This window comes from Barbus barbus, assembly GCF_936440315.1.
Source record: "Barbus barbus genome assembly, chromosome: 22".
NCBI classification, from domain to species: Eukaryota; Metazoa; Chordata; class Actinopteri; order Cypriniformes; family Cyprinidae; genus Barbus; species Barbus barbus.
The window spans coordinates 9,625,694-9,639,103 of NC_136750.1; the positions used below are offsets into that span (position 1 = coordinate 9,625,694).

Sequence of the window (13,410 nt, forward strand, 5' to 3'; positions counted from 1 at the left end):
GGTAGTTTATTAGTTTGCCGGTTATCTGGAGATGTCACACAATCAGAAACTCGTCACAATCATCCTCGCCAAGTAAGAAGAAAACAAAACCAGCGTCACGGCAGGCCGAGACATGGAAGACAATATGGCGATCACTATAAAGCGAATTGAGGACATTTTGAAGGCTGAATTGGCAGCAATGCGCACCGAATTCGCCACTCACGTGACTACAATCCAGAATAGTAGAAACTCAGCAAGCTTTTATTTTGATGGGTTGCCAGCAAGTAAGTATATACTCTGCTGGTTTTAGTGCTGTCAAGTGAAGCAATGAGGCTTTTTGTAAATCTTATACAGTTAATGCACAACATGATTGTGCATTAACAGCTATCAAGCATGTCGGTATGCAAATGAGCAGTCTGAACTTATTTACCCAGTGAATTACTTGTGTATCCCTGGGAATAATGGTTACTAGCTCAGACGTGCTTTCAGAAGCTTACACAAACATAAACAAACCTGAAATGTGGAAAATGCTTGACCACCTTCATCTATACCAAATGTTGCCTGCGTTAGAGGAGTGTTGCATATAGTTCACTCAATATACAGGTCACTAACTGGCTATCCAACACTCATGGCGAGATGTAGCATGATTCAAACGGTCAAACATATATTTGTTTTCCCTACAATTAAAGAAAAATTAAAGACTTGCCTCACTCAGCATTTTTTCTTTTCTTTAGAAACAGCTAAAACTGACCTTTTGATAAGCCCCAGCACCTTAAGTTATGTTTACATTTTTCCCTTTAATACATTTGTCCAGTTTTTGTCCTTAAAACATTCTTTATAGTAGAATTACTTTCTTATGCATCCCATCCTAATCTTTCGTTGCCAATTCTTTTGAGGCTTGAGCCATAGACATGCAGTTATTAGCAGGGAATTTTTTAAATGGCCTTAGTAATACAGTAGTTTGAAATGTTTTGGCTAAGTGATATGGAACTGTAAAACGGTCAACAGATATGGAACTACTTCATAGCTGTATTTTTTTAGAAAAAATAATCACACCTAGGTTTTAAAAATTTTCTTTCACTATCATTATTTTTAAGAAATGGTTATGGTTAATTATAGGAAAGGCTTAAGCGGCTCAAAAATATCTATATAATGTCTAAAATATGTTATGTTGACTCGTTTGTTGGATTATAGATGGTGTTTGATGGAAAAAAATGGATGAGGTTAATTGCTTCTGTGCAGATTATAGGAAGGTAAATAAAGTGACTGGGTCTGATTCATTTCCACTTTATTTAATGATTCCTGAGGCAATCCAATCCAATGATTTAGTGACTGACAGCTGCAGTAAGTGAGGAAGCAGGCTTAGCGAAGGGTCAGCTGGCAAGCAGTGTAACTGTAGAGGCTGATATTAATAGCGCCGTTATACATACACTCCAAACAGTTTCTGTGTACCTGTAGTAATTCAATGCGAGCCTGAAGTTGCAGACGGTCCTCTAGATCTTGGCACTGTTTCTCAAGGACCAAAATCTGTTCCTGCAGTTGGTTTCTCTCTAGTTCAAGCTCCTCAACAACAGACCTCAAGCCATCTAAACAAGTGAAAAAATGGCATATATCTTAATTTATTCAATTCATCAACTTTCTCCAATCGATTTTTATTTAGTGTCATTTTCGTGTTAATCTTAAATGTGTAATGAACAGCATATTACTATATAAAACTTGAGTTTTAATATTTAATTAGCCAACCAAACGCAAAGCTTCCACAAAGAAAAAAAAAAAAAACAAATGTCCCCAGTAAGAGAACAGTCCCAACTGCATTTACCCGAATAAGCCTGTTTTAGTAGTTTTTACTGGTTGTTATCAGGGAATTGGTAGTGCTTGCCTTCATGCACAACTATTCTGACATATCATATTTTGTCCAGTCCAAAGTTATGATTATCACAATGTCATTGCGATTTCGAGAGAATATGCGGATGTCACTTCCGAAAGTTTGTTGCAAGTAAGCCACATTGGTCCTCTTAGCAGCATGAAAAACAAAACTTTTATTCAAATTCTGTATAGAGAATAGGCTATATACAGCAAAGAAAGCGTGCAAAGTGCGCTTCCTTAAAAAGCTGTCACTCATTTCAGTTTATCGCGATCTCTAATTCCGCTATAATCAATGAATCTGTCAACACAGCACAATTAATCTTGTTTACATCACCTACACTTTGTTCATTATAATCAGAGGATTCGCGTCGCGAGCGTCCAGAACTCTGGAATGAACAAGAGTTATTTAAATAGGCCTAAATAAAAAAGTTTGTTGGGATGTATCTTTATATTGTATTAATTTAATTTTTAATAGTAATAATAATAATAATAAAATAATGTTCAATTCTTAGTACCCCCATAGAACCGTGCCTGTATTTACCTAAAAGCAGTGGTTCTAAACCTTTTTATTTACTCCAAGAACCCCTCCTCTCCAAATCAATACTGCAAGCCAAAACTTTTCTATTCACTAAAACCTTGTTTTCATGTAATTTTTTAAAGCAAATTCAAGATAGATTTAAACATTCCATGTTCTTTTTTGCAAACGTACTTCGCAAAAAATATCACTGCAGATATTCTATACAAATTAAAAGTATGTATATTCTGAACTCGGCGATCTAAAGGCAGCTCGACGCCATCAGTGAATAGTTCCTCTGTCAGAACAATCTGTTTGGAGCGTTTGATGCCCATATGTACATGAACACCACTGATCCTCACAAACTTCTCCAAAACACGCGAGCATCCGCTATAAAACCCTCGCTATATTCAACTACGTAATATAGGCCTACTGAGCTATATTCAAGCAGAAATATGATGTTATAGTGATCAGTGTGCCGAGAGCGCACATACACACAAACCGTTTGAGCATCAAATAATGGACACAATGCTCGCCTAATGCACGATACTGTATGTCACTGTAATCATCTTTACCTTGACTACAATCGTCATCCATTAAAACTTTAGGCTGCTAGTGTGACACTGGCTTCTTTTATCCACCCGAGAGCTGTAGTTTGCATATCATATGCTCATACAGCGGTTTTGAGCCGCCGTTCAGTCTGTATTTCACACAGCGCAATGAGAAACGGCTTGAGCTGCTCCGAAACACAGAACATCACAATACATAGAGAGGTGGTGCTGTTATTTATTTATATTATATATATATATATATTATTTAAACATATTAGTCATAACATTAGTGAATATTATATTTTAGTTTTAAGTTATCTCGCGCCCCCCGGTTGAGGACCACTGACCTAAAGAGCGATCTACCAGCATTGCGATCGACCTATTGGGCACCCCTGCTGTAAGCAATATAAAATTCAACCCACCAAAGTGGCTAGTGGGATTGACCATATTACCCACCACTGCTGAAATCCACCCGCATTTGTTGGGTGGGCGGGTGTAAAGGTCATGAGTCTGAAATTTTCGAATGCGTTTTTTCGTTTCCCCCATCCTTTCCTATCAAAATGCATGCTATGGACGCAAAAACGCAGAAAATTGAACCTGATCTGAATTTTTTTTTTTTTTGACGGACGAAAGTTTCGGAGGCAGTGTGCAAACGTGACTGACACAACGTGAGGTGGTATTTATTTTTTAATGTGCGAAAATTTCGGACTCAGTGAACAGTGACCTTTAATGTCAAGCCCTGCATGTAATAATAAAAAGATAATGTTACTTGCACTTTTCATCCTATGCACTTTATTTTATTATCCACTTTACCCTTGATTTAGTATTTTATTATTTAATAGTTGTTATCTATTCAGTTATTACATTTATTTTATTATAACCGTTATGTCTTTGTGTTTACAAGTTGTCTAGAATCTCATAAAAACCTTCAGATAATCAGATGATGAATCCCTTCCAATTTACATATTTCTTCATGTGATTGTGACCAAAATAACAAAACCAAAAACTGTACACAGCAAACATTTAGAACATGGACAGTGTCTAGTGGGTTTCACACCTGTATCTGAAGTACTGTGCTGTGGCCACCATCCACCCATGTTCTCTCCATTCACAAGAACATCGCAATCAGTGAGGCCTATTGGGTCTTGCCTACCATGAAATTCCAAGTCCTCCTGTAGAAAGAAATAGAAGGAACATGCATTATTATTATTATTATTACTACTACTACTACTACATCACTTCTCAAAAAAAAAAAACCCAACACTTCAAACGAGTAGTAAAAAAAACCCCTGCAAATCAGGACAACAACAAATAAATAAATAAAAATAAACTACTCACCCTCATGTCCTTCCAAACCTGCATGGCCTTCTTGCATTTTTCCACATATTCAAACTTCAAATTTAAGATCAGTTACAAAACATGTCAAAAGTAATTGCCTTTGACTACACTGACAGCCCTTAAACAGTGCATATTTGAATGTAATGCATGAGAATGCAACTGTGGGCTAAGGGTCTACTGTGTTTGAAGGAAAAAAGTCAGTCTGAAATGATATGAGGGCAAGTAAATGATTTTGACTCATTTCTGACTAAACTATTCTTTTAATTCAACTTTGCAACACACCAAAAAATAAAATAAAAATAAAGGTACTACTAAACACAGTGACAAATTAAAGCAAAAATCCAAGGGGACTCGCTGTGAGAGTGGCTATAGGCCCGTTCACAGGGTATCCGTTCACTGAACAGTTGGATGAGCATGAAAATTATGTGAAACATATGCTATAGCCTGTGCAGTTCCCATATTTTAAGCCAATTAAAAGGAGTTTCAGAACTTGCATGTTAGATACCACCATTATCAAAACACCAGTTGAGGGAATATATTTTGGGGACTGGCGTTCCACTGCTCTAGTAAGAAGTAATCCAATTTTTACAATCAATACCAAGGTCCACTGAAGTTGATCTTGCAGCACACAGTGACCTAACTCCTTACTAAGAAAAATTTCCTTTAATTTGTCACTCATCTGTATGCAATTTACCTAGAGACTTTAGATCATACCTGCAGGCTGCATGGGGTGAAATATTTGGGCTTCCTGCTTTTCTGTGGGGACAGTCCACGGGCCTGGGCCAACTCCTCCTCCACTTCCTGTTGCCGATTGGCTAATGCTGGATCGGAGCAGCCAGGAAACAACCAGTCATCCTCAATCAGTTTTGTGCCACAAGACAAAGGCAATGGATCAAATATATTTAGGGCAATGGAGGGCAAAATACAAAATCAGGATTGAGGAGAGATAGCCAGGTAATTCTAGTGCAGATTAGAGAGCAGAAAAGGGCCGGAAAGCAGCAGGTAGCAGCACACATTTCAAATTCAGCTTCTGTGGACTGTGGACCAAAAGACTAAAATACGCAAGACACATAAGTAATAATGATAATTACAGTGCAAACTACAGCGATAAACAGCTTTTTGAGGATTCTTTTAGAAATGATAACAATTCACCTTGGTGTCAGCAATAAGTGGGTAATACCACCTGAAGTGGCTTTCAATCAACTATAGCATGGAAGCGAAAGTGGGACACCCTGAACAAAGTGGCACATGACTATAATTATGATTCAGTAAGAAATCAGTCTAGACAATTGCATCACCATTGGGTGACCACATCTGTAACAACAACAAGGTGAGAAAGGAAAGTGATCACTTTGATCATTATCCTTAATCTAGAGCGAGACTTCATTATGGGCTCTTAATTATAGTCACTGCAACAATGCATTCAATTTCAACATCTTCACTAGCACAATCGACCCCATTCTGTTTTTCTTAAGCCCAAAGTATACAAAATATACACTTTTTATGCATACACAATGGACTTTGTACGCGCAGGTCTCACATTCGTTTTGCAGTAATTAGTTTTTCCACTAGCTTGCAACACCGTCCCAGGCCGTTGTTTCACAGTAGAAAATGAAACTAAAGAGATGGAACAACAACAACAAAATAGCAGAGACCGCAACAACAACAGACGCTCACATTGACAAGCGCTTGTGAGCAAGAGGGTATGAGACAGCTCGGCTTTGGTTTAAAAGAGTTCAAAAACATTTGTTATCGGTCATAACTTGATGGGGAAAAACAGCACTGGATATAGATGAAGATTAGAGTGCCCATGTTCGAACACAACATCAAATGGAGTATACTTTGAAAAGCTACGCGTTCGAAGTATACAAAAGTGAAGTATACTTGGGGCTTTACCATGAAACAGAAAGTGAATAAACCCAATGACAGGGTCAAAGGGATAGATCACCCAAAAAATTTAAATTCTGTAATTAATTACTCATCTTTATTTCGTTCCAAACCCAATGGTTCATCTTCAGAACACAATTAAGAAATTTTTGATGAAATCCAAGAGTTTTCTGACCCTGGATGGACAGCTACGGAACTACAACATTCAAGGCCCAGAAATGTAATAAAGACATTGTTAAAATAGTCCATGTGACATCAGTGGTTCAACCTTAATTTTATGAAGCTACGAGAATACTTTGTGCGCAAAGAAAACAAAACTAAAAAAAGACTTTATTCCACAGTTTCTTCTCTTTTGTGTCGGACTTCGATGTGAATTCACAATGTGAGTACCACGATGCAGGTGTGTGTTGTTGCTGATGCAGGAGCCGGCGTTCTGACGGAGATCGCATTTGTGCTGCAGCTTGTTTGCAAGCAGAAAAATGTACACGCATGTGTTGTGGTACTGGCTTTCTTAATTTGTGTTCCAAAGATGAACAAAGGTCTTACGGGTCTGGAAAAACATGAGTAATTAATGACAGAATTTTTATTTTTGGATAAACTATCCCTTTAAGGCATATTGATACAGGGAAGGGTGGATCCATGCTTTCATGCTGTTTGTGCCAAATAGAAATTTTCCTCAAGGTAGACTTATCAGTTTCTTGGAGGTTAGCTGACCTTGTCACCTAGGTACCTAAAGGCAGTGTTGCCAATTTAGCTCTTTTATAGCTAGATTTAGCGACTTCCCCAACCATTTTGAGACTTTTTTTCAAAATTCTTGGACAAACCTTATCCAAGTTCTCATCTTGCCCACTGATCTATATTCATCTTTATATAGATCAGTGAATTTGCGATTATGATGTCATCTAGTGACATTTAGCTACCAGTTTAACTACTTTTAATTAAAAGCAGTTGGCAACACTACCTAAAGGTTTGTTGATCAGGCCCCTACTTTTCTCCATATACAAAACACTGCATGGCAGTTGGCACAAGGCTGTGTAACAAAATATGCTACATGGATGGCATATAGCTTTACTTCTCATTTCAGCCAGACAATCCAACAGTAGCAGCACATATCTCTTCCTGCCAGGCAGACATCTCAGCAAGGCTAAGAGAATACTAATTCCAGCTCAACTGCCCTCCCTTTGCCAGCACAAGGGCATTTCAGACTGGACTACAGTTCTATGGACTTCCAGCATGTGCAATTGGAAAACATTTTTGTATTTATTTTGCTTTGAATGATTGTCCTGCTTGCAAGACCAACAACCACCACTGCCTAGTTTAAGCTTCCTGGCAGAGACAGTCAGGTGTGTTAAAATCCTTAAACTGCAGTGTGCTATTGGTAGGAACTGGCTTTTTTAACATTAATTATTCAGTTAATCCTCAAATTATAAACCATTTGGGAGCCCTAAAGCTAAAGATTCATGTCTTTCAATCAGTACATTATTGTGGAAATAATACTTTAAAAAGTGATATTTGGACAAGAGACATCATGTTTTAGCATTCCGGTTTGCAATCGGGTAATTTTAGAGAAAACCGGATGAATTGTAGTCAAGATTAAGACCATATGAAGTGACACAGAGGAGTCGTACTGTATACTTGAGTCTGCTATTAATCATGCAAACAAACAAACAAACCACATATGTGCGTTCTTGGCACAATGATCACTAACATCGTAGTTTATTTTATAGTTTAAAATTATTACAATTAATTTGTGAAGTTGCCAAATGTCATGGCTGGTGAGTGTTTATTAATCGATACTGGCCAAAGAAGTGTGTTTTGGAGGAGTCTATGTTGTTTAATGGTGTTATGTACATATGAGAATCAGACTGAATAATCACGGAGTTTTGATATATTTGAAATGTTTCTGTTTTTCATGCATATGTTGCTATGTTTAGTAATTCAGAATGTATCCCCACAATAGTTATAGGCAGTCAAATGAGGTTTTTTTTTTCTTGAATGTATTTCATGGGGAAAGAAAATAAAAAAATTATATATATATATATATATATATATATATATATATATATATATATATATATATATAATTTTTTTATTTTCTTTCCCCATGAAATACATTCAAGAAAAAAAAAACCTCATTTGACTGCCTATAACTATTGTGGGGATACATTCTGAATATATATATCATTATATTTTTAAATATAAATGTCAAGTCGCAATGTCCCCTTAAATATTTCCCTTAAAAATATGTATTATAAAAGACATCATTCTGGGGAGTTTGGGAGTAAAAAGATCAAGGAGCACTAGGTTTTTAAACCAACAGACAAGAGGACACAAAAAAATTAATATAAAGAAAACAACGCTAGTCCCCACTGACTTTCACAGTACAGACAAAAAACACTTTCAAATATTTTCAAAATTCTATCACCCTTGTTGTTCAGTTAGGGCTCAGACATTTTTCAAAATTAGTAAATTAATGAGTAAATAGCTACAGAACTTTACCTTGTGTAAAAATGTGTTAAAATGTGAACTTTATACAGTCATGGCCAAAAATATCAGCACCCTTGGTAAATATGATTAATCTGCACTGTTAATCCTTTTTCTTTTTTCTTTTTAAAAAATGCACAAAAATCTAACCTTTCATTGGATAAGAATTTTAAATGGGGGGAAATATCATTATGAAATAAATGCTTTTCTCAAATAAACGCTGGAAACAATTATTGGCACCCCTAGAAATTCTTATGAGTAAAATATCTCTGAAGTATATTCCCATTCGTATTCACAATTTTGAGCACTCCAGGGAACATGGCCATGGCTTCCTGTTTTATAGAAATATAAATAGGAGGGAAAACAAAGCCCAAATTCCCTTAATCATCCATCACAATGAGAAAAACCAAAGAATATATTTCTGATGTGCCGGAAAAGATAATCGAGGTTCACAAATTAGTGAAGTAGTGACGAGCTAGAGCAGTGAAAATTCCCATTTCCACCATCAGGGCAATAATTAAGAATTTCCAATCAACATAAAATGTTACAAAACTGCCTGGAAGACAACATGTCTACAGTATATCGTCCTAATGCACGGTGAGAAGGAGAGTTTGAGTGGCTAAAGACTCTTCAAGGATCACAGGTGGAAAATTGCAGAAAATAGTTGAGTCTCGGGGTCAGAAATCCTTAAAAAAACTAAATTGTCAAACAGCACCTACATCCCCACATGTTGTTTGGGAGGGTTTCAAGAACAATTCTCCTAGCTCATCCAAAAACAAACTCCAGCATATTCAGTTATCAGACACGACTGGAACTTCAAATGGGACTGGTTCTATGGTCAGATGAAACTAAAAAAATGAGCTTTTTAGCAGCAAACACTCAAGATGGGTTTGGTGAACACAGGGATAAAAAGTACCCCATGTGCATAATGAAATATACTGCTGTATTTTTGATGTTGTGGGCCTATATTTCTGCTGGAGGTCCTGGACATCTTGTTTAGATACATGGCATCATGGATTCTATCAAATAGACTCTGTTAGAAATCTTGTAATGGGCCATGTTTGGATCTTCCAACCGTACAATAAATCTAAACACAAACCTCAAAAACAACACAAAAATGGGTCACTGAGCACAAAACCAAACTTCTGCTATGGCCATTCCAGTCCTCTGACCTGAACCCTGTAGAAAATGAGAGAGGTGAACTGAAGAGAAGCACCACCAACATGGAGCTGGGAATCTAAAGGGTCTGGAGAGATTCTGGATAAAGGAATGGTCTCTGATCTCTTGTCAGGTGTTCTCTAACCTCATCAGGCATTATAGGAGAAAATTTAGAGCTGTTAAACTGGCAAATGGAGGTTTCAAAAAGTATTGAATAAAAGGGTGCCGTTAATTGTGGCCAATGTGTATTAGAGAAAAACATTTATATCAATGATATTTCACCGCATTTTAAATTCTTATAAACCAATAAAAGGTTAGATTTTTGTGAATTTTTAAAATAAAAGATAAAAAGAATTAATCCAGATTCATTTTCACAGCTGACAAATTTTTCCGATATTTTTGGCCATGACTGTAATTCGGAGGTGTGATAATGTTGGACATAAAAATACTAAAGCACCATGTAGACAGCTGACAAAGGTCTGTTTTATAGCAGAGACTTGGCCAGTGATTTTTTAGAAGAGGGGGAAAAAGGCAGAAAAGGAGGATAAAGCAACAGATGAAAGACAGGACCCCATGAGTCAGCCTCATCTGTGCTGCCAGAATTTCCTTAGGAGAGGATGAAGAGTTCCAGAAAACTACTGGCAGCACAGACGGAAGCAAACAATGGAGGGGATGAAACCTGCATGCACAAAACTGATGGGAAACTGTTCTCAGTGGCTGCACCCATCATGCAGAGCAGGAGCAGAGGCGGAGATGGGGAGGAGGAGGGTCTCAGGGCCAATAGGTGGGAGAGAAGTGTTACTAAACAAATGTAATCAAAAAACAAACCAAACATTTTGAAACTAAGGCTCGTTTCACACTAGAGGCATACTTGTCACATATTTTTTTACAGCACCCATGTTAACAGATTAGAGCATCCACACTGTGCACAAAAAAGGCATGGCAATGTGCACCGCTTCCGCTCTGCATATGTGCAGCTTCTGTGCTGCTTCTACTCTGCTTACACATCCAGTGTGAAACTGCCAGAAGAAACCTAAATATCTTAGTATTTTTTTTCAAAAGTGATTAACCTCTTTTACAAATCATAACAAGGACAACTGAACCTGACAATAAATAAAGAATAAATAACCTTTAATGTATCCAAGGTAATAAAGAGTGCCAAAAAACAGACAACTAGAGAAAACACATTAAAATGTATATGAAATCATGGTCACTGAGGTGCTCAAAGTTTGGCTCGCTTATAACACACAATAAGGGGATGTCCAGGTAGAATGTATTCTTGTATTTCATGTTCACGGTTTTTAAATGTTGTTCCATGTACCAGTGGTGGACGAAGTACACAAATCAAGTACTCCTTTTCAATTTTACTCGAGTAAAAGTTTTAGAATTTTAGAATTACTTTTCATGCCATCAGTCACACGCGTGCTCAAGCTCTAAAGATCTCCTGGACTTGGCTCCTTTCGAGTCAGACTTGTGAATTCATGGAATTGTTAACTGGAGATTCGCTCTGACCAGATCATTTGAATCACTGACTTATTGACTCGAGAACAGTTGCAATTTGAGAATGAATCATTCAATTGCGATTTGGGAACTGATTTAACAGGTTCACTGAAAAGAATCAGCTCATCCACAAATCAGACACTGCTATCTAGTCTCAGAGCGGGTGGTGATTTCTCCAGTTTAAAATAACGAGGAATGACATGTTTTTTATATTATGCTTCAGAGTGTAGTGAAGTAAAAGTAAAAGTTTCTCAAAATAAAAATACTCAGATAAAGCACAGATACTTGAAAAATGTACACAAGTACAGTAACAAAGTGAAAATACTTTGTTACTTGTCCACCACTGCTATGTACGCATCCATTTAAAACTTGACCGAGTGGACAAGCATTAATTGTGAAACTTGCAAACAGATGGCTGCTTTCAAATGCTCATGTATACTTTGTATGTGCACACTATAAAGAGCACTCAGGGGTATACAGCTGTGCATGGCTGCATGTGAGTGGTTAAATGAAGTTGCATTAACATACTTTTATTGATTCAAATCTTAAATTAAATTAATTCAAATTTAATTGCTTTGTATAAATAGACACCCCTAGTATCTATTTAGTAAAAAAGGAGGACAAGCTGCATCATGATGCATCAAGAATCATGTTGTAATTGAATCAATAACCCATGAATTGTAATCAAATCGAATCGTGAAGCCAGTGAAGACTCACACCTCTACTGAGCAACCTTTAATGCAGCACTCAGCTCAAATACCACCTTCAGACAATACTTTAAGGTTTAAGTACCATAATATTAACATAGCTAGCACCAGTATTCCCTGCAACACTGGACCGTATAGACATGCACTTCTATTTAACTCTCAGTTGATAGTCATGGTTTGTCCAAACAGCTGTTGATACTTTTCGGTAGAATCTATGAATTAAAAAATTTGTGAATGTATAGCATAAGCATCCTCACCCTCTCTCTCCTCCTCGATGTGGCTCATTCTGAAGGCCATGACATTCTTCTCATGACTCTGATCTCGATCCCTTTCTGCCTCAGTCACCATGGTAATCATTTCCTGCCACTCCATCACCTGAACATCATCCATGCTGCCCGTCTCACTCACCTGTTTTCAGAAACATACATATCCTTTAATTACAATACAACAACATATCATATCAGCAGGGCTACTTAAATAACACTGTTAACTTTTAAAGTGCCATTTGACCACTGTACTGACATAAACATTAAATTAAATAAATGCTTTTCCAAGGAGAGACCCTAGGAGATAATTTACTGCTATATAAATAAAAAGCAACAAGACACAAATGGGTGTCTGTTTTGTTAAAACCAATGTTTCAATTCTAATAAACACCCCTTCCCTGTGGTAATCACTTTAATGCACAAACTCGTGCGGTAGATTACTTTTATAATTACGTAGATGTGTGCGATATGACGATTTTTGATCATGGACGATAAAAATGTCTCTGCTTTTGAAGAAATATCGTAGTATCGTGCTACAGCGCACATTATGTCAAATACAGTTCTGGCCTCCGTCTCTATATACTGTACAACATGACACACAGCAGTAGAGTTACTCTGACAGGACTCTGCACTTATTCGCGATCACAAAAGTACATTATTTGCACACAAGCCTTGCTGGTTAAATGTTTAATTCGCATACACCTGAAGCACGCACACTAAAAACCGCCTGATTACTCAACTAACTTATCTTTTGCGCTAATACTGTGAAAACACCCAAGGTTTACATACAGACTCAGTTGGTTATTTCTAAAATGAAAGTAAATAGTTAAGAGAGAAACGGATGCATGACTGTATATTAGATGCATGCAGGTCTTAAAGGGACAGGACACTAAACATGCTGTCGACTGTCATTAAAGGGATAGTTCACCCTAAAATTTAATTTCTGTCATTATTTACTCACTCACATGTTGTCCCAAACCTCTATTAATTTCTTGTGCTGAACCCAAAATAAGATATTTTGAAGAATGAGGGTAACCAAACAGTTGCTGGTCAACATTGACTTTGATAGCAGAAAAGAAAAATCCTATGGAAGTCGACCAGCAACTGTTTGGTTTTCCACCTTCTTCAAAATAGCATTTATGTTCAGCAGAAGAAAGAAA

At 37.0% G+C, this 13,410-nt stretch overlaps 1 protein-coding gene across 2 annotated transcripts in view; it reads right to left on the reverse strand.

The window, feature by feature from the left end:
- The window catches only part of LOC306888742 (uncharacterized protein), a 42,329-nt gene that overhangs the window by 17,094 nt on the left and 11,825 nt on the right, over positions 1-13,410 (reverse strand). For both annotated transcript variants that reach the window (XM_079447167.1, XM_079447166.1), the window contains exons 8-11: positions 12,242-12,392; positions 4,963-5,069; positions 3,968-4,082; positions 1,432-1,565 (exon numbers count right to left, since the gene is read on the reverse strand). In XM_079447167.1, the coding sequence (XP_079303293.1) occupies positions 1,432-1,565; positions 3,968-4,082; positions 4,963-5,069; positions 12,242-12,392 (507 nt within the window). The remainder of the gene's footprint in view (positions 1-1,431; positions 1,566-3,967; positions 4,083-4,962; positions 5,070-12,241; positions 12,393-13,410) is intronic.